The sequence below is a fragment of the Colias eurytheme genome, chromosome 17 (genome assembly GCF_061535395.1).
Source record: "Colias eurytheme isolate Ceu_HAF_F1 chromosome 17, ilColEury1 Martin Lab GWU primary, whole genome shotgun sequence".
NCBI classification, from domain to species: domain Eukaryota; kingdom Metazoa; phylum Arthropoda; class Insecta; order Lepidoptera; family Pieridae; genus Colias; species Colias eurytheme.
Window position 1 is genome coordinate 10,739,652 of NC_142996.1, and position 22,055 is coordinate 10,761,706.

A 22,055-nucleotide genomic window follows, 5' to 3' on the forward strand; every position below is an offset into this window, starting at 1 on the left:
AAAATATAAATATCTCTAATTTCTGAACATTTTCGCTTATAACTTTTTTATTTATAGTTCTACGACAAAAAGTTACGGACTAAAGTTGTAAAGAATTTAATTTGCAACAAATAATGTTCACAATTTTTTTTATCAAATAAATAGTTTAAGAGATATATCGTAAAAACCATATCAACCGCTATTTTCAAGATGGCGGCCGTGGGACAAGGATGGCGACCCCACAAACTTGGTGATAGCTTCACACTGACCCCCCTACACATCAAAAAAATAAAATTGCGTCCTCTAAAAAATGCAACCCCAAATGTAACTTTTCAATGGACTATACGAATACATCGTTCATCACAGAATAAAATATGTGTATGTTTGCAGGCCGACATGCAAGCCATCGTGAACAAGTTGATGAAAAAGCAGGAAACGGAAGAGGTGAGTCGAGACTCGTGAGAGGAGCGCGCCGTGGAGGTGTTCAGTGAGTAGCGACAGTGACGCGTGTGGCGTGTGCGCAGGTGGAGGGCGAGGCGCTGCGAGCGGCGCTGCGCGGCGCGTGGCGGCGCGTGCTGCCGGCGCCGCCGTCGCTCGAGCTGTGCCGCGCGCTGCTCACGCTGCGCGACCCCGCCGTGTGCGGCCGCGTGCCCGCGCGACGCCTGCCGCCGCTGCTGGCGCTGCTCGCCTTTTGGAAGGTTCCGCACGACCCACTCTTATATTCGATAAGTTATTATTTTTTTATAAGAACACAGCAGTCATACATGATTTAATATAACAAAGTTCTAAAATTAACTATGACCACACAACATGTTCTATTATTAAAAAGAAAAACAACATATAAAAAAGAAAACGAGCCTCACGCAAATGAACTAACTACTAATCTTAACCTTAAAATAATAAATAAAGCCCACATTTCATTACAAACTTAGAAAACTAAATAATTTAAATTATACATTAGCTACATAAAATGATATTTCTTAATTGATGTCTATAACTATTACAAGAACATTGAAAAATATCTATGTCTAATAATTCATCATTATAAAATTTGGCTGCTCTTTTTAAAAAGGCATTCTTGGCGTAATTTGTGTTACAGGGAGTGACCTCAAATGTGTATCTGCAACGTGAGGAAATTCTGGGAACTCTTAATTTTACTTTTTCTAATAGCAAGCCTGAATCAGTTATGCAATGCATCCATACTATTAATATTATAAATGCGAAAGTAACTCTGTCTGTCTGTCTGTTACTCAATCACGCCTAAACTACTGAACCAATTTGCATGTGGTATGGAGATATTTTGATACCCGAGAAAGGACATAGGCTACCTTTTATTGCGAAATATGTGCCACGGGCGAAGCCGGGGCGGACCTCTAGCATAATATTATAAAAGCGAAAGTGTGTTTATTCGTTTTAGGGCCGATTTTTCAATGCTTGGGTAAAACTTATCCATCCAATAAAGTATTACGCGTTAATATTAAAATGTCACGTAAACTGTCAAATACGGGCAATTAAAATACGTAATATAGTTTTATACATTATTCGACGAATAAGTTTTATCCAAGCATTGAAAAATCGGCCCTTAATGTGACATGGCCATGGGTAACTTTTGACAGCGGTGAAACGACTCATACTAATGCGAATTTAACATCAGGGGAATCCGCGGGCAAAGAAAAATATATGAATATTATTTTTAATAAAAATGTTGATGATGATATTGTTCATGAACGCCCAACGACCAGGCGAATTTATACGTTCGCTAGCTATGCAGATACTGAGCCATCTGCGCACGCGCGGCCTGTGGATAGAGAGCATAGCGTACGGGATGTGGGTGGCAATAGGTGGGTGGTTTACTTTAATCAGTCGTCAAAATTTCCAATTTTGGGAAGAAGAGAAAAATGATTTAAACAATAGTTAGGGAAATTTCGATTGAAAGAAAAATTACGATAAGTCAGGAAAAATTTCTATAAGTCAGGAAAATTTCCATAAGTCGGGAAAATTTCTATAAGCTGAAAATTTCGATAAGAAAGGAAAACGTCTATACGTCATGAAAATTTATATAGATAAGGAAAATTTGTATAAGTCAGGAAAATGTTTATAAGCCAGGAAAATTTCTATACTTGAGGAAAATTTCTCTTTGCCGCAAAATTATATAGATAAGGAAAATTTGTATAAGTCAGGAACATGTTTATAAGCCAGGAAAATTTCCATGAGAAGGGAAAAATTCTATAAGCCAGGAACATTTCTATGCGTGAGGAAAATTTCTCTTTGCCGCAAAATTATGTAGATAAGGAAAAATTGTACAAGTCAGGAAAATGTTTATAAGCCAGGAATATTTCTATACAACAGGAAAATTTATATACGTCGGGAAAATTTCTATAAGCCAGGAAAATTTCCAAAAGAAAGGAAAATGTAAGACAGGAAAATTTCCATAAGTCGGGAAAATTTCAATAAGCTGGAAAATTTCCATAAGAAAGGAAAATTTCTATATGTCAGGAAAATTTCTATATATCAGGAAAATTTCTATAAACAAGGAAAATTTCTATACGTGAGGAAAATTTCTCTTTGCTGCAAAATTATATAGATAAGGAAAATTTGTATAAGTCAGGAAAATGTTTATAAGCCAGGAAAATTTCCATGAGAAGGGAAAGATTCTATAAGCCAGGAAAATTTCTATACGTGAGGAAAATTTCTCTTTGCCGCAAAATTATGTAGATAAGGAAAAATTGTATAAGTCAGGAAAATGTTTATAAACCAGGAAAATTTCTGTACGCCAGGAAAATTTCTATAAGCCAGGCAAATTTCCAAAAGAAAGGAAAATGTAAGACTGGAAAATTTTCATAAGTCCGGAAAATTTCTATACGTCAGAAAAATTTATATACGTCTGGAAAATTTCTGTACGCCAGGAACATTTCTATACGTCGGGAAAATTTCTATAAGCCAGCATTCTAATATAAGCCAGGAAAATTTCCAAAATAAAGGAAAATGTAAGACAGGAAAATTTCCAAAGTCTGGAAAATTTCTATACGTCAGAAAAATTTATATACGTCTGGAAAATTTCTATACGTCAGGAAAATTTCTATACGTCGGGAAAATTTCTTTGCCGCAAAATTATGTATGTCGGAGAAAGGTGTAGAATGTGAATCTATTTTCAAGCTGTGGGCGTTGCGTTGGGTAATCGAGCAAAGAAACACCATACGTGAAGTGCCGTCCCGAGGGCGAGTCTTCACAGGCTAGACCCGGTACAAGCATGAAGTAAGCCGCCAACTTCACTGTGCTGCCACCTCACGGAACTCGTGCTTCGAGTCGTTTTTTTTTTGTTTATTTAATAACAATTAAACCACATCGAATCAGACCCTGAAAAATGAAAGGGTTCTATTCCTGAGCATACTCAAGCGTAAGAGAAAAAAAAAGACTCGATTAGTAAAGTATTTCGGTCGCTATCGTGTTAACAAGAAAAAGGATCCGCACATACAGACACACGGACGTCCAAGACAGAACTTTTTTAAACTGTTTTTTAACTAGTTTAAATAACAAAAATGACATCAAAAATATCATGAACGTTAAAAATAGTGTTTTTTCTTAATATGTGTGTGTATGTATTATCTTACAAGTGCAATGTATGATACATAAAGACATTTTAAGTTTGAAAAATCAGATGTTTTGCGCGAAGTGACAGTAGTACCCACCTCAACGCTTCGCTTATGAGGCGTGCAATAAGTACAGTCTATCAAAAATATAGCCGTTTTCGACATTCGCAGGGGACACATAAGGAATCAATATCTTCAGGATATTTCTTGTGAACATAGAATCATGAAATTTGTACAAGTAACGTTCTATAGCAAAGATAAAGAATAAAATCTCATAAAACAGCTTGGCTTCTATTAGAAATATACGATTGAAGCCAGCGGAGAAGGTTACCGTGTATACCAAACTTGGATAATTTCATTATGAGTGTGGAGTGATTAATTTTATCGAAAGCTTTTGAAAAGTCAGTATACACGGCGTCCACCTGCAGGCCGGCATCAAGAGCATTCAAAATAAAGTCCGTATATAGCACAAGATTAGTCTCTACGCTCCGCCCCCGGAAGAAACCATGTTGATGCTGTGAAATATGTCGAGATGTTATCTGTTTTAATTGGTTTGTGACTATCTTTTCGAAAATGTTTCCTACGCATAATTTAAACAGTACCGCTCGAACAAGTTACAGTAGCTCGGTTCCGCGGCTCTGACCGTGTGCTTGTGCGTGTGCAGCAAGGCGTGGAGGCGGCGAGCGGGGGCGCGCGGCGCGGCTGCGGCGCGCGGCGCGTGTCGGCGTACCGGCTGCGCGCGCTGCTGTGGGCGTGCGGCCTCAGCGTCTCCAACAAAGTGCTGGAGTGCCTCGTGCTGCGATTCGCGCGCGGCGCCGCGCTATCGCCCGCCGCCTGCTTGCTGGCCCTCGCTCGCCTGCACCTGGCGCATGGTACGTCAACAATATGTACTCACTATTAAATAGTTCGAGACCCATATACCATTCGGTTCTGAGATAAATCGTTAGTAAAAATACCTACGTAAGAAATATTATTGATTATGCGTGGAGTATTCGGTCTCTATGCTACGCCCTTTTATTTTATTTTTATATAGTTACGTTCATATATGCAAAACAGGCGCCATACAATTTTTGACGATAATCTTTACATATTTGTTTTAATCGTGTCGTTTCAGAGAGGTATCGCAGCCTGGATGCAAAACTGAAATCGAATCCTCTCTCGCTGGAAGAGGTGAGCTAATGGCTACTTACTTTTTACTGACACGTCTTCCCTACCTACAGTAGTTTTAATATTGCCAGACTCTAATTATTAAGAGCAACTCATTAAACCGTTTAGCGAATTTCCCAAATAAAAACCTTTCATTGATACATTACATGCATGATATAAATATTATGTAAATTAATGTAGAAACGCTTTACTTAATACTTACTTTAATAATTAAATATTATAATTGACTAGCTGTCCTCTGCGGTTTTACCCGCATTGCTCCGCTCCTGTTGGTCTTAATTTTTCAAATCGGACCAGTAATTCTCGAGATTAGCGCGTTCAAACAAACAAACAAACCCACACTCACAAAGCTTTATAATATTAGTATAGACTATAGATTAAAAGTTAAAATAAAATCATTGCACAAAGGCTTAAAGGTCTGCCGAATATCCGGTACCCTACACTGTTGTTCGTTTATAATATTGAATCTCTAAATACATATTATGTACCTCTTATTTTGGTTGTTTCAATGGGTGTTTAAATTTTGTTTGTTTCAGATGATCTTGATGACTATCTACTCGTAACGATGCGATGTTACTTCTTATTCGCCGACTAAAAGAATTGAACGCGGAGGCAATGTTTAGCTTCTTGTGCAGTGCGCCCGCGCCCCGCGCCCTGCGCTCTATGTGTGCGCACACTTGTAGAGCCCATGTGCACACTGCACTGGTGATGGGGGCCCGCAGGCTTTACCACGGGCGTTTAATGTGTAGTTGTAACAGACGGTGCTATAGTAATTATATAAAAATATTATTTAGATTGTTTTACAATGTCAAAAATTGAATGAAACATATTATATACAGGGTGTAATCGTTAAGTGTGCACAAGCGATTATTCCGTAACTATTGCAGATATCAAAAAACTTTTAAATACTGACATCGAAAGCCCCTTTACCTAATGAGTAAAATGACAACAATAACTTTTTTAAACGGGAAATATCCAAAAATTTTACACCAAACACTCCTATACATTTAGTATGTGACATGACTATCCTAAACATGTAATATGAAAAATTTTAGTTCTTGTTTGAAATTGTGTTTAAATTACTTCGCAAATTTTAATAAAAAATCATTTAGAAACTGTAAACAGAGCTCGATGTTGAATACAATGGTATTCCAAAACGAGGACGTCACTTGTACACGTCACATGTATGGAAAATTCAATGTATGGGAGATCTTTTTTAGATATTTCCCGTTTTATTTTTTTAAAGTTATTATTATCATTTTACTCATTAGGCAAAGGGCTTTCGATATTAGTATAAAGTTTTTTGATATCTGCAATAGTTACGGAAAAATCGCCTGTGCACACTTAACGATTACACCCTGTATATGTATAAGAATGAATGATTGTAATGTTGTCTATTAAGTATTTAACAAATAATGTACTTGCTTAATTTATGTAAGTATGTGTTGTAGATATACATTTGTAAATTAACCTAAAAAAAATAATACTAAAAATGGTTTCACAAAATCGTTAATAATCTTTGTAGGTACTTCTAGAAGTACGTTGATTTAAACTATTTGGTGAAATTATTTATTTTTTTCTAAGTAACTAGTTAATGTCGCGACCAAAGATTTACGACTGTACCGAATAATAAATTAGTACAAACGTGGCGAGAGCAGTGGTGCGGTTCCTGCGTAGTGCGTACGTCCGCGTCGCTCGAAGCCTCGAACCAATGAGGAATATCTTGGAATACCTAACTACCATTTCTGTTACGAAATTGGTCAATATACCTAACTCATTGGGTCGTGGGTCACACGTCCTGTTACCTATTTATTGTTGAAATATAGATCTAAATATTTAAATCTAAATTTAATCTGATACTTTTTAGTGCAATTATTAAATTATAATATTATTTGTTGTTATCGTTTTGAATAAAATTATTTTTTACGAAATTGATGCATTATTTGAAGCGCCGAAACAGGTGAAATGCCTATTGCCTAAATAGAGACTCAACGTATATGTATTCCCTGTGCGTATTCCAATAGATATTAAATAAATATCAAACAAAAAGTAATAATTATTACAGGTGATAAGTGATCCCTTGACTTTTAGAAATCTTTGTCGAATAGTTTGTGCAGAATCTCATCACACAAGTAAGTAGGTATTTTTCGATTGTTTTTGTTGTCACGAGACGAGAGTTGACAAGATGGGACCGAGTACAACGACGCTTCCGGAGCAACCACAGAACATAATATATATTACTAGCGGTCCGCCCCGGCTTCGCCCGTGGTACATATGATAACTGCGTTAAAAACAACCGACTTCAAACTTGCACTTGCAACATTTACAAATACAGACAAAAATGCTCATAAAATAAAAACTACTGGGCCTATCCGAATAAAATTTTTATGGGACCAATTCGACACCATCCCGCATCGAACAAAAAAAGAATCACGTAAATCGGTCCAGAAACCACGGAGTAATCGGTGTACATACATAAAAAAAAAAAAAAAAAAAAAAAAAAAACATACCGGCCGAATTGATAACCTCCTCCTTTTTTTTGAAGTCGGTTAAAAAATAGATGTTGGCCGATTCTCAGACTTACCCGATATGCACAGAAAATTTCATGAGAATCGGTCCACCCGTTTCGGAGGAGTATGCAGACTAACATTGTGACACGAGAATTTTATCTATAAGATATACTCAGGGGAGGCAGCAACTGACTAAAATCGGGCTATTTGACCCGAATTTATGGTGCCAATTAGTGAGCGCGTACATAACTCATCTACGCCCTGTCACCTACTTATATTATATTTTTTTCGTTGCGGGTTGTTAGGAAATTAATTCAAAAAATAATTAGCATAACACTTTTTTTTGTTCTGATATACGGAACGGACAACTGAGTGTTTATTGTTCACGTTCGATTGAATGTCCGCATTGAATGCCTTAGAAATGAATCTGAATTATTATCGATGTCGATATCAAACCGGAAATTAACTGCATTGTACAAATTAATGTGCTTTCTTTGATAATGTTAATTCGCAAATTACAAATCCTTAAAGTAAGATGTTTTTTTAAATAGGTAACTTGAATTATGGACTAACTAAAGTAACTAATAAGTGAAATGCTAGTTCTAGTAATAGGTATCACACCGCACACGCCCTACTAATAATTTATCAATGCGTAACTAAGGTGAGCTAAAATATGTAATGGAATAAGATTTAGCTTAGTTATTACAAAACCGTAAAGTAATATCGCACAATCTAATCTAATAATAAGTTGAGTTAAAATATTATGTAGGTAATGCAATAAGATTTAACTAAGTAAGTATACACTGGTTTTGTAGGTGTCAACTTGCAACAAAATTTGTTCAGCGCTACTATGTAACATTTTGAAATCATCATTAACATCGGTAGGTACCTACAGCCTGTAAATCAAGTACGCTGTTTTTGTGCAGCATTTTGCCGAGGCTGTCTCCATTTATCTCAATTAATTTTTAGAGAAATATTGTATGTAATGTTCTTGGCAATAAATTACTTTTCTTTCTTTCTTTCAAATTAGTTAACACATTTTGTCGACCTACTTTCTTTATTTTACTGCACACTCAAAGTGAAATGTTATCTACTGACCGACTTGGTATGAGAGTGAAGGATTGTTGCACGACACGTCGCTCTGGTTCCAGTCCTGTCCGACTAGGGTCCTTACTCCTTCCGGCCTCCTCCACTCAAGCGACAGCCCAAGCCGAGGTTCGAGATCCCCGTCAAGGGGGGACACCCTTGCGCATGTCGCTACCAGGCTGAACCTTCAGTTCACCCACGCGTCCGCGTAAAAATGTAGAAGCCCTTCTGGCTAACATTGAGAGACACCACACAAAAAAAAAACAAAAAAAATCTGGTTCCAGTGATGATAGGCTCGAAGGCAGGGTAATCGAGCAGAGAAACACCAAACATTTAATAACCGTTACGGTACACATTAAAATTAAACACTGGCAGGGCAATTAGTAGGTGAAAACCGCAAAATGGACTGTTATCTATGAGCTATAGCCTATAATTGAAAATATTGAAGTATTTTCGCCAATGACTAATACTAAAATACTTTAGTAAAATAATTTAGTCTCACTTTAGTAGACGCGGCATACGCCAACATCTGACATCATTGCACTAAAAAACTGCGTAATTAATACATACCTACTTACTAACGCATTATCATCAATACAGTTGTTCTCTCTTTCACTCTCACGCACGAGACAATACATGTCTCACTCATGTACTTCGTAATAACAACTGTCGATTAAAATATAAAAAGAACGTCCAGCCACGACGCTGAATGGTGCGTGACTGTGAGTGAAACTCGGGCACTTTGCTGAGTTTTTTCTTGCCAAAATATAGAGCGGGTAACGTATCTAGCTTTTTTATGTATCATAGTATTTTCGCAATGAAATTTCTAATATGTAAGTATTACAGAACGTATGTGTGATGGGATGACTGTTTCCAAAACACGATTGAAAAAATTTTGCTCGATAAAAAAATCCTGAAGTTACCTCTAAAATATAATATAAATCCTCATTACAACCGTATTTTACGATAATAATTCGTATAAAATCACAAATACATAGGTATTTAGTATTTACCTTCTCGATTTCGTGACTGTTTTAGATTTAGAAAATACTAAATATTTTCATTCACTTTTTGGTAAAAATGTGAATAGTGCTTACGATTTTTAGTTTCGAGCACGTTGAGTCTCAACGGTTGAGACCATACTAAACGCGGACCCTCTCACCTCAGGCGCGAATAGCTGAAGTTTCGCTGACCGCGTTTCGTTAAGGGGTTAACAGTTCCACTCCAAGGAGTGGAAGCTCCGAAGTCTTTCGTGTTCGAATGCGAAGTTCTGTCCTGTCCCACTCCCGAGGGCGCGCCTTGAGCTTTCACCGGCTAGACCAACAAGCAATCACAACAAGCAATAAGTGGCAAATGAGCAGAAGCGTAGCGTGCCTTGGCGGGGCCCCGTATAAAAATTTGTTTGGGGGCCCTTAGGAAGGGTAAAGATTACTCACAAAAGCGCACGTTGGGGGCCCGCTTGGCGCAGGGGCCCCGTATAATTGATACGGCAGATACGGCGGTAGCTACGCCCCTGCAAATGAGTGGCCTGTGGCAATAACTATAAGCATGAAGTAAGCCGCCAACGTAGACAGTTGGTTTCTCTGTCTTCGGCCGCCAACTTCACTGTTGTGACGGTGCTGCCACGAGCCCTGTGCACGAGCCACCACACGGAACTCGTCGTAGAACTCGTGCAAGTTCGAGTCGTTTTACATCTGTACTATTGACCGTCGTCCGTCTCCGACATCTTAAAATATAAATTGGAACGTAGCATAACAAGAAAGTACTATCAATCCAACGATATGAATATATACAAGTATCAACCACACTTAATTGCTCCGAGCAACCACAGAAGACGTTGAATAATATTTTAAAGATGCGTTCACGAATTCTAAAAACATGTTTTCAACCATTTTTCAACCGACTTGGATTTTTTTCAGATGCCTTTAAAATTTAATTGTTATAGAAAACAATACAATAAAAAATAGTCTTACCTAATTTTAAAATACTTTTTATTCTTATACACTTCTTTTTCGTTCGATATGGCCATTGTTCTTTCATAAACAGTTTTTGAAATTGTATATTGTATGAAGATTGTATGGTACTTTGTGCTCCCATTAAAATATAAATAAAATATACAGATTTATGCTACTTAATATCTGATCTCTAAGTATGAGGATGTCGTTGTCACCTGTGTTGTCACCACAGAGCAAGTAATATAGTAGTTGTCACTTCGTTGTCAACTCATTTTTCATTCATGTCAAATGTCATCAAAACAATATAATTATTTATTTAGTAACGTCACTCGTCAAATCACAAATGTCAGTTCTCAGCCGGCAAGCGGCGCAAGCGCAGCTTCACTCGGTATTTGTATAAATGGGTTAATTAAAGAGTAATCGAAATTATTCATTACTTTAAATTTTAATTACGGTTAATAAATTAGTTTAATGATGAGGTCAGGAGTCTCACTACTTTGTTTTCTATATGTGGTGTGCGTGTATAGATTCCACGTAAAGGGTTCAGTGACTCGCGAGGACTATGGGGAAGTGAAGCTTTTCCAGAGTGCGGACACGTACGACGTGGAGACCACCGTGATGCTCAACGAAGTGTCTCGAGCTGACAAGGAGGTGGCCTATAAAATAAAAGCGACCCTATCCGTGGAACCGGTCTGGAAAGATTCTCAAGACTCAGAAATATTGTTAAAGTTTGAGGTGTGCTTCATGAGCTTATTGTGATTGTAGTTTGTTTGCTACAATATCTGGTTTCTTTACAGTTAAAACGTTGGATAATGCCTTTGATTTGCAGCTGAAGTCTCCCCATCTGCTGTCGAGGGGCAAGCATGTAAATGCAGATTTCTTGCCTCATAAATCTATCTGGGACTCTTACCCGCTCTCTACGTTTTATGCACTTTGGAATAAGGGCATCATAGAAACACCTTATTTGGACCTCAACGAGCTGACGGACATTGTTAACTTTAAAAGATCCCTTATCAGTTTATTTCAGGTTTGTGTGTTACATTATTTTATTGAGTGCATGAAAGACAGAATATAGGATAACCAATTTAATATTTCTAGTTTCAAGTACTCGATGGAGAAAGAAATGAAACAGACATCTCCGGAACCTGCCAAGTGCTCTATGAGAGTCTCTCCGCTCATGTGATCAGGAAGATTAAGGTTAGACGCTACTCTGGAATGCCAATTTCATGCAGTGTGATTATACTTTTTAAATGAAATTAGATTTTTAGATTTGTTAAATAAAATTTTGATCAGTTATACCTATAGTTAATTAAATTAAAATAACTTCAATTCAATATTTTTCCAGAATCCATGTTATACATAATGATAATAATGAGCCAAAAGAGCCAAAAGGATCTATAATGCATTTAGAAAAGCTTAAAATGTTTCATCACCAAAAATGATACACAAGATTATAAGTATCAATTTTGTAGTGGTATACAAGCTAGATTTTTAGATAAGTTTGTGCACGGTCGTGGGTGTCGACAGCGCGGGTGCGAGGACTGGGCCGGGGCCGGAGCGACGCGGCGCCTGACGCGCTACACGCTGGACGCGGCGGGGCTGCGCGAGCTGCACGCCGAGGAGGTGCACGCGGCGGGCGGGCTGAAGGCGCGCGCGTGGAGCCGCCTGCAGCGCGCGCGCTCGCGGCCCGCCGCGCCCGCCGCCGGGCCTGCCGCCCGCCCCGCGCCGCCCGCGCCGCTCGCGCCCGCGCCGCTGCCGCCGCCGCCGCTCGACCCGCTGTGGCCCGCTGACGAACCGTTGGTATGCGTTTGCCGCCGCGTCTGACTAAATCTCAAACGAAATTTAATTAATATAAATTATTTATTCAAAATACTGATAACTGTCGACGAATCATCGTGCGTTGGTAAATTTCCAAGTTGCGAGGGACACTTTTATACTGATCATTTTATTTTTACGAAGCGATTTAATAATAAAATTGTTCTGAACTTGTAAAATTATGATAAAGAGGTCACGAGGGCAACCCGACGATGATAAGCTTTGCTCGCCGTCACTGTTAGTGATATAATTATCTATCATTACAAATTAACTACAGTTTGTAGGATGGAACTTCGTTCAGGATTAAAAGTGCTTATCAAAATGTAATCACTATTCCAATTCCATGTGTAAACATTAATAACCATTATAAATTATATATACATAACTTGAAAAAACGTGACGTTTCTTATTTGTTTCATATTCTACATTAATATTTTATACACACATATTAGTCACGATGATAAAAACAAATGTTTTAAGATCGTTACTCCCGCTCAACGCGTACCAGCCACATACATGCCACAGAGCAAGTAATATAGGCAGTACCGGCCCGTTACTGAGCGCCAGCACAGTATTACGATAATATATATTGTATTACTGTGGCGCGAGTTCATTTGGAAGCCGTATTTAGAGCAATTTTAAAAGAAAGAGAAAAAATACATATTACACATTTACTAATGTAGACACAAAAAAAAATAAAAAATACCACGCATTTTAAAACAAAAATCACGCGGAACTATTTCGAATAACTACCAAAAGATGCGTGTTTGAGTGCATTGTTTTTGAATGAACTATATTTGTGTATTTTATTCAGCCAAGAATTAGTAAATTAATATAACGTAAAAACAGACGGGAGTCTAATTATTTTATCTGGCGTCTGCGTAAAGCTTCGACCATGAAGTCCAAAAACGGCCTGTGAAAAAAACCTTTATAATGGGCAAACTATACACAAAATGTAGAACGTTTTTCAGCAAAGAAACAAACAAATTATGAAGTGGCAAATAATAATAACCTACATATTATAAATGCGAAAGTTTGTGAGGATGTGTGTGTGTGTGTGTGTGTGTGTTTGTTACTCTTTCACGTTTATTCCATTCAAAGATCTAACGATAGTAAATGTTATTATACTGAATTGGCCTATCTTTCAGCTTAGCACACAAAAAAAATCAAGCATCTAGCGCAATAATTCACGTAACCATAAATAAAAATCTTATCGTACTCAGCGACAGATGAAAAATTGAAAAAAATGTCATAACTCCGAAAATACGAAAAATCGCATCATACATGGGGGTGATTCGGATAGCCCTCTAGGTCCTCTACCTCCCAGCTTCCGTTCATCACTACTTTTTGGGACACCCTGTATATGTATACAGGGTGCCCCACTGTTGGTATACTAAGCTCAAAGGAGGTTATAGTTTTGCATACGCTGAGTACGTAAAAAATAATTTAAAAAAAAATCCAGACGCATTTTTTTTTCAAATAGATGAATTCTTAAAACACTATGTGTACACCCAAAACAAGCAACCTGCCCAACTTTGCCACCAGCACGTGAGCTATCGTTTAAGATTATGTTTTCATAGACAAAATGCTCATATTAGAGAAGCATTATATGCCGGCTGCGTGAAGCTAGAGAAGAAAACATGGATTTTCAGGAAAAATTTAGCAAAAAATTTTGGACCCAATTTTTTTTAAAGTATTTTTTACGTGATCAGTGTATGCAAAACTACAAGTCCCTTCGCGCTTAGTATACCAATAGTGGGACACCCTGTAGATATGTATAGAAATTCGTGCTTCGTTCAATTGAAATCGCGCAAAGTTTAAGGAGTCCTGTACGATCGCCGTGTGTGTGTGTGGACAGGAGGTGGAGAGCGCGATGGCGGCGGGCGCGGCGCTGTGGGGCGCGGGCGCGGCGGGCGCGGGCGGGTCGGCGGCGGCCGCGCGCGCCGCGCTGCGCGTGCTGCCCGCGCTGTGCGCCGCGCCCGCGCCGCGCCTGGCGCGCCTGCTGCACGCGCAGCCCGACCCGCACGCGCTGTGAGTGCGACCCAAATATACAATACAAATCTATTTATTGCGAATAAAACGATATGAACGACGATTATTGTTTATGAGTGAAAATAATTTTGTAGATACATATAATATATGTCGTATTTGGCGAATGTGTGAACCACATTTGAGCACATAAAGCTATTTTATTTTTTCTTTCTTTCTCACCGAGTTTAACGGTCGATTTTTCGGTTGCTACGGGCCCGCATACGTTTTGAATAATTTTATCAAATTAAAAACGCGGCAGGCGCGCGCTGGTCGGTGCGCTGGGGTCGTGCGGGTCGGCGGGCGCGCACGCCGCCGTGAGCGCGCTGCTGCAGCTGGCGCCGGGCGGCTCGCCCGCGGACGCGCCCGCCGTGCCCGGCCTGGCGCAGGAGTACCTCGCCGCGCTCGCGCTCGCGCCGCACCCCCAGGTAACTCTTTCACCCTATTTCGTGTGCCACTTCGACTATTCTATTTTTTTAACGAGTCGTTAACGCGACAAATTGAACGCCCTCGCGATAAAAAGAACAGACGACGGCCTATTTAACGACACCGAATTTTTGAGATTATTATAATCGCACAAAAAGCTTCACCGACTAATAAAAATTCTCGCGAACCTTTCGCGTCATCGACGCCCACGAGTCGAGAGTGACGTCGGCCGTCCGTTCCGACAGGAGAGCGTCGTCGAGGAGGTGGTGAAGCTGAGCGCGTGGCCGAGCGAGGGCGAGGAGGGCGAGGCGGGCGAGGCGGTGGCGCTGGCGCGCAGTGCGCTGCTGAGCGCGGCGGCGAGCGCGCGCCGCCTGCCGCCCGCCGCGCGCCGCCTGGCGCCGCGCCTGCTCGACGCGCTGCGAGCCTGCTCGGTGAGCTCAAATAAGCGTTAATTGGATTCTATTTATTACAATATATATTTAAATACAAAAAAAAGTTTAAGAGCAATAGGTAGAGTCCATTTTCCGGTAGCGGTCAAACACTATATTTTATAAAAAAAAAAATCACGCCATTACCATGCTTATACATTTTGGTATATATATTTAATAAAGAGATTCCTTGATAAATATGACTGTATAAAATGACGTTTTCGCGGGATTCACTAAAACCCTCAACACTAAAGTGGCCCCATCTATTGGTAAGATATTGAGAAGAGATAATCTTAGATCATTAAGTAATGATCTAAGATTGGTAACTATTTTCTTATGAAACTAACTGTCGTAATTTACATATTTAAACATAATTAGACAATGACAAAACAAATAGCACACAAAAATTATTAAATACATATACATCAGTCAGAATCGACATTCGAAATCGAAAATTTAACAATAATTCCAAAAGTTTTCAAACTTCGGTCAAGTGAATGGTTCATTGGGACGACAATAAATCTCATTTTGCAACCTTGTCTGCAGTCCGGAACATTGTTAAAATTGCAATTAAATTATTTTTTGCTGTATGGTCGTGAAAAAAATTCCAAAAGTTCTGCAAACTTGGGGAAGTTTTCGATATAATATTTCATATCACGTATTAAATTTGCTATCAATCTAAGTGTGCGGAACATTGTTAAAATTGCAATTAAATTATTTTTTGCTGTATGGTCCTGAAAAAAATTCCAAAAGTTCTGCAAACTTGACACAGATATCGGAAATATATACCGAACGGTTGTATAAATTTGCAACCTTTTTCGTTGACCGGAACATGTTTATTTATAATATTATTTTTAATTCGTGGTAATTTTTTCGAGTACGGTGGTCTCGGAATAATTACAAAAGTTTTGGAACTTGGTTGCAAATTTAATACGTGATATGAAATATTATATCGAAAACTTCCCCAATAATCCCGAAAACTTTTGGAATTTTTTTCACGACCATTCAGCAAAAAATAATTTAATTGCAGTTCAGGACTGCGGACAAGGTTGCAAAATGAGATTTATTGTCGTCCCAATGTAACATTTACTTGACCCAAGTTTGAAAACTTTTGGAATTATTGTGAATTGAATATCTTGACTGACTGGAGTAATATGGTATTAACTATTAAGGAATGTATGAGTCTTAATGTAATTTAACTGTAATTTTATTTGAATTTATTAATTTGTAGCTATATAATATTTTGATGATATTAACACACATTAATTTGTAAAAAATGTTTGCACGCCATTTACAATCGCTCCAGCTTCGTTTAGACGAGAAGACTACGCTACGTTTGTTAAGGGGGGGTGAGGGTTTGTGCGGGTGTGCGGGTGAAATTTAGACAGCTGGGTTTTTAATGACATTGCAAAGGCACGCAAAATCTAAAATCACGGGTGGGTATTGAAGGCAATCGGATACAAATTAGAGTGATAACGTTCCATCCAATGTGAAATATGCTTATTTGTCATTCAAAAACATTATTTTTTATGAAAAAAAAACCGAAATATGTTATTTGAATAATGGTACTTAGGTAGTTCTTTTTTTTAAAACGTTCTTAAAAATTCGGCGTAAATAGTAAAATAACGTGTCACTAGGATGACTCATGTCGGTTAGCGCACGTGATGGCGCTCGGCAACCTGGCGAGCGAGGAGGGGCTGGAGGCGCTGCTGCAGCAATCGGAGCGCGGCGCGGCGCGCGTGGCGGTCGCGGCGCTGGGCGCGCTCGAGCGCCTGCCGCCCGCCGCGCTGCTGCGGGCCGGGGCCCTGCGCCGCCTGGAGCGCGCCGCGCTGGCGGGCCGCCCGCTGGCCGCGCGCGCCGCCGCGCTCGACCTGCTGCTGCGGCTCAGCGCGCCCGCGCCCTTCGGCCTGCCGCGCGTCGTGTTCCTGCTGCACGAGCGCGGCCCGCCCGAGCTGCTGCGCGTGCTGTGGCAGCGCCTGCACGCGCTGGCCGCCGCGCACGAGCCGGTGGCGCTGCTGGTGCGCATGCTGCGGGGCGGCTGGCGCGCCGCGCTGGCGCCGGGCACGTCGTCGGTGCTGACGCGCGCGGCGGGCGCGGCGCCGGCGGGCGCGGCGCGCGGCTGGCGGGCCGAGCTGGACTCCGTGCAGCTGGCGAGCGGCGGCGTGCTGCGGCGCGGCGTCGTGCGCCTGCTCACCGTGGCCCCGGACAACGCGACGGACGACACGCTAACCGTACGCTCGCTCGAATACAGTTTGTCGATTCACCCGGTGGGGGACTCGTGACCGATGGTGACCTATTTTAATCTCTAATTTTAATATTTCGAAAAAATAATCCCGAAAACGTGTGCATATTTTTTTATAATCCCGTTTTTTTAAATTCCGAAGTTTTATTTGCACTATAATCGCAAATCCGAATTTCATTTGCCCATTTCTTCTTTTGTATGACGTTTTACAATCCAGACGAATGAGTTCCAGACACACGAAATCTAAATGTACAAAATCCAGATGCAAAATGGATATATATATATATATATATATTTTGTAAACACAATTTTTTTAAATACAGTCAATTGATATCCAGAAAAACAATATCCAGATTTTTTAAATTCAATTAAACAATATCCAGACAAACTAAACCCTCGAATCGAATTTGACAAAACAATAAAGAGTCGGTTCTGACATTCGCCGGCCGCTGCCGTAGCAAAATGATAATGAAAATCTGGCAATAATTTATCAGGAATATGATTTTATGGGAACCAAATAAAAAGATTATTTTATTGGAAACTAAGATGGCTGTTAAACCCAAGCTATACAACACCTGCATACTCCCAGTTCTAACCTACGGCTGCCAAACTTGGACGCTCACTAAAGCACAAAATCGGAAGCTGGCAACAGCTGCCAAACAGCAATGGAAAGGAGCATGATGAGCATATGTGGAAATGTGACATTATTCTGTCGTTACGTGTCTGTTACGTGTGTAACAGAACCATCAGAAAACGCACTAAAATTGAAGATGTAATAACTAGAATTAGAAAGCTTAAATGGAGATGGACTGGTCATACAATAAGAGGTACAGAGGTCAGACAATAAGTGGAGCAAAGATATTATCTTTTGGTACCCAAGGAATAGGAAAAGGAAACGAGGTAGGCAGTTTCGAAGATGGGAGGATGAAATTAAGGCTATAGCTGGAAAAAATGGTCAAGGAAAGCACTTGACAGAATAGAGTGGAGGAAGATGGAGGAGGTCTTTGCCAGGATTGGGCAAACAGATCGTGTTGTTGGTGTCATTAGTCATCAGAGTCGTCAGAATAAGTGTTTAATATAATGTATCATATTTTGTGTCTGAATAAAGGCTTATATTATTACATCTGTATTTATAAAGTTCTACCGACCGTTTTCGGGATTTTAAGATTCGGGTAAGAGAAATTCGAGATTTTAATAGGTTACAGTGATGGATATTATAAATGAACGTCTGTGTGTGCGCGTAGGTGGAGCTACATGCCAGCGGACTGGAGTCATTCGCGGGCGGGGCGGGGGACGGGGCGGGGGACGCGGGGGCAGACGAGGGGGGGGACGCCGAGCAGGTCGGCGCCGAGCTCGCGCTGAGCGTGGCCGGCGTGCGTATGCCGCCCGTGACGCTTTTTGATGGACAAGTAATTATTTTTAGGATATTATAAAATTTATAGTTTTCTGGCAAGAAATGAAGATCCTTATTATACAAGTTTCTACCTTAGTGAGAAAAATTAACATTTTTATGAAAATTAAATAAAATCATGAAATGTTTTTATTTTTTAAAAAGTATACTTAAGGGTGCTATTACAGATTTTTAACAAAAAACGCTATTTTACGGTACAATTTTAAGTCAAAGCAATTACACGTGAGAACAAAGTAATATCTTAAATTAAAGATAATATATTCAGTTCTACGATCATCTTATAAAAATTGTACGACGTCATACAAAATTGTCGCTGAAATACGATTTTCCCAGCACAATGATCGCATAAAATGCAAAAAAATGGGGTCTAAAACGGTACAATTTTAAGAAAATTAAAAGCCTAATCTATCTTCTTACCTATAAATTATTGAGGGATTTATAGTCCTTTATATAGATTCTTATAATTTTTTTGTATCTAAATCAAAATTTTATTTCAATTATTAGCTAAATTAAAAATACTTGTCGATTTCTTCATACATTTTGCTCTCGCGGGTTGTCACTTGTCACTCGTCAGACCGCGCTCAGAAGCGCTCATGGAAGAACGGGTGTATCGCTCCTCGTCCCAAAAATAAAACGAATTAGAAAAATATTATTGTGCGTGCACTGTCGTTTTCGTGATTTGAAATATTTGATACTTTTTATGAGTAAACTGTATAAGTAATTATTTGTAATTTAAAATTATGTTTTAAAAATTACCTTGCCTGAGATGCTCTTTTTTATGGGTTGTTGAATAGATTGGTGGGGTAAAACAATTCAAGATGGCGTCGACGAAAATTTGACTTTTTTTCGTGAAAGGTATCATTTTTATAGTTTTTGGGGTAGCTATTAACGAATATTAGGTCAAAACTGAAATCCAAAATGGCGCCGATGAAAATTGTACATCTTTTCGTCATGGGTGTCATTTTCATGGTTTTTGGGGTAGTTATTAACATTGGTTAATAGCTACTACTCATATTGATGAGGTCAAAATTATAATCCAAGATGGCGCTGACAAAAATTTGACTTTTTTTCGTTATGGGTGTCATTTTCATGGTTTTTGGGGTAGCTATTAACGAATATGATGTCAAAATTATAATCCAAGATGGCGCCGACGAAAATTTTACATCTTTTCGTCATGGGTGTCATTTTCATGGTTTTTGGGGTAGGTATTAACGAATATGAGGTCAAATCTATTATCCAAGATGGCGCCGACAAAAAATTTACATCTTTTCGTTATGGGTGTCATTTTCATGGTTTTTGGGGTAGCTATTAACCAATTTGAGGTCAAAACTAAAATCCAAGATGGCGCCGACGAAAAATTTGACATCTTTTCATCATGGGTGTCATTTTCATGGTTTTTGGGGTAGCTATTAACGAATATGAGGTCAAAACTATAATCCAAGATGGCGCTGACGAAAATTTTACTTTTTTCGTGATGGGTGTCATTTTCATGGTTTTTGGGGTAGCTATTAACGAATATGCGTTGCGACGTTAAATACCTAAATTTGAGTAACGCAGATTTGTGACAGCGTTCTTAAAATGAACTATAATTCTTCCATGTACAATATTACAAAATTCTCCATAGATTTAGAGATATTCGCAATACCAAATATCCGTAGAGTCTGTTTCGGTGTGTATAACGTGCGGCTCGTCGACGCAGGCCCAGCTGCTGCGGCTGGTGTGGGCGGGCGCGGGCAGCGAGCCCACCCCCGTGCTGCGCGCGCTGCGCCTGCTGCCGGCGGCCGGCGGCGCCGCGCGCCTGCTGGACGGCGCCGCGCTGCGCTGCCGCCGCCGCGCCGCCGCCGCGCTGGCGCTCGACGCGCACGCGCAGGTACCATTGAGCCCACCCCCGTGCTGCTGCTGCCGGCGGCCGGCGGCGCCGCGCGCCTGCTGGACGCCTGTTGCGTGCAGCCTGTCCTACCGTTGAGACGACACCGCCTACATCACTTATGTTCCACTCGACATATGGCTTATCTGCACTCAGTCGTTTGCTCGCTCATTGGCGCGAATGTCACGCTCATTTTTTGTTTGTTTAAAGCGAAACTCATCAAATATGCCTTCGTGTGTGTTACGATATTGCACAGATACTTCCAAATGTTAATCGTCCTCGTTGCGTGCGGTCGCGCAGGTGTCGCTGTGGTCGCGCAGCGCGCGCGCGGCGCTGGAGCTGCGCGGCGGCGTGGTGCTGGAGAGCGAGGCGCTCGTGCGGGCCGCGTGGGGCCGCCTGCACGCCGCCGCGCACGACTCGCTCGAGCCGCGCCTGCGCATCGCCGCCGACCTGGACTTCTACGACGGCGTGGCGCTGTGCGTGCGGCCGCGCGTGGAGGCGGCGGCGTGGCGCGCGCGGCTGGCGCTCAACGCCACGCTGGGCGCGGACGGCCGCGGCGTGCGGCGGCGGCGGCGCGCGGCGGCCGACGCGCCGGGCCGCACGCTGTCGCTGGGCGCGCTCAACGACGCCGCGTGCCGCGTGCTGGCCGCGCCGGACGACGAGTAGCTCTCTATACCAAAGCTCTTCCAAAAACACGAAGGCTCGCATCGGCGGGCCAGTCGTCCGCGGCGCCTGCGATTACCCCCATGCGACCTTGCTCCGAGTGATCTGTTGTGTTGAAAAAGGAAAATAGTTATATTCGAGCCAAAATTGTGCATTTATATTTATTGTAATAAATTATTATAATTACGTTTTGTAGTGAGTCGTGATTTTCTTTAAACCTTCAAAGCGTTTCCCATCCTAACTTAAACTCAAACTCATTTATTTATAAATAAATTCTGTATCGTCATTACATATTTTTAACATTTAGGTTAGGTTAGGTTAGGTTAGGTTAGGTTAGGTTAGGTTAGGTTAGGTAAGGTTTTTTTTTTTTTTTTTTTTTTAAAGCACCCGCCATCACAGGGTGTTGTGTGCTTTCCTCTGGAATATTGTCCAGAGATGTTCATTTTGCTTTTAATCAAATAATTACCACACTATTATTTATTAATACCTTAGGCCTAAATGAATACAATTTAAAATAGAAAATACAATTTAACAATTTACAATAACATTTCCAAATTAATAATAAAATACTAAAATTAAATATTACATTTAAAAACTTACATTAATTAAAAACATTGCAATGAGAATAATAGAAAATAAAATAAAATAAATTAATACAATTAAAAGTACATTTAAAACTTACATTAATTAAGACATTACAATAAAATACAATTGAAACAGTACGGCACAACAATAAAACTTAACCCTAACATCACAGCTTATCACAGTTTCGTTTGTTAACCACCCCAACAATGTATTTACAATACTCCAAGAATTCAGTTCTCGTATCATCCCCCAGGGCCGCGGGCAGATTCTCACCCGTCATCGCGATGCCCAATTTTTGCTCAA

The 22,055-nt window shown here is 40.4% G+C and overlaps 2 protein-coding genes across 4 annotated transcripts in view; both read left to right on the forward strand.

Annotated features, from left to right (window-relative positions):
• The window catches only part of LOC149901481 (calpain-2 catalytic subunit-like), a 30,274-nt gene extending 23,607 nt beyond the window's left edge, over nucleotides 1–6,667 (forward strand). For all 3 annotated transcript variants that reach the window (XM_090112046.1, XM_090112044.1, XM_090112045.1), the window contains exons 14-18: nucleotides 370–423; nucleotides 504–677; nucleotides 4,234–4,441; nucleotides 4,684–4,739; nucleotides 5,273–6,667. In XM_090112046.1, the coding sequence (XP_089968172.1) occupies nucleotides 370–423; nucleotides 504–677; nucleotides 4,234–4,441; nucleotides 4,684–4,739; nucleotides 5,273–5,299 (519 nt within the window). In that variant the 3' untranslated portion in view covers nucleotides 5,300–6,667. The remainder of the gene's footprint in view (nucleotides 1–369; nucleotides 424–503; nucleotides 678–4,233; nucleotides 4,442–4,683; nucleotides 4,740–5,272) is intronic.
• A 3,964-nt stretch (nucleotides 6,668–10,631) lies between these two features.
• On the forward strand, nucleotides 10,632–21,366 carry Mtp (microsomal triacylglycerol transfer protein). The gene is made up of 11 exons (XM_090112024.1): nucleotides 10,632–11,022; nucleotides 11,117–11,314; nucleotides 11,386–11,484; nucleotides 11,815–12,087; nucleotides 13,961–14,133; nucleotides 14,393–14,558; nucleotides 14,802–14,987; nucleotides 16,622–17,215; nucleotides 18,471–18,635; nucleotides 20,337–20,507; nucleotides 20,805–21,366. Exons 1-11 carry the CDS (start codon nucleotides 10,762–10,764, stop codon nucleotides 21,168–21,170), a joined length of 2,652 nt encoding a protein of 883 aa, XP_089968150.1. The 5' UTR covers nucleotides 10,632–10,761; the 3' UTR covers nucleotides 21,171–21,366.
• The last annotated feature ends 689 nt before the right edge of the window (nucleotides 21,367–22,055 follow it).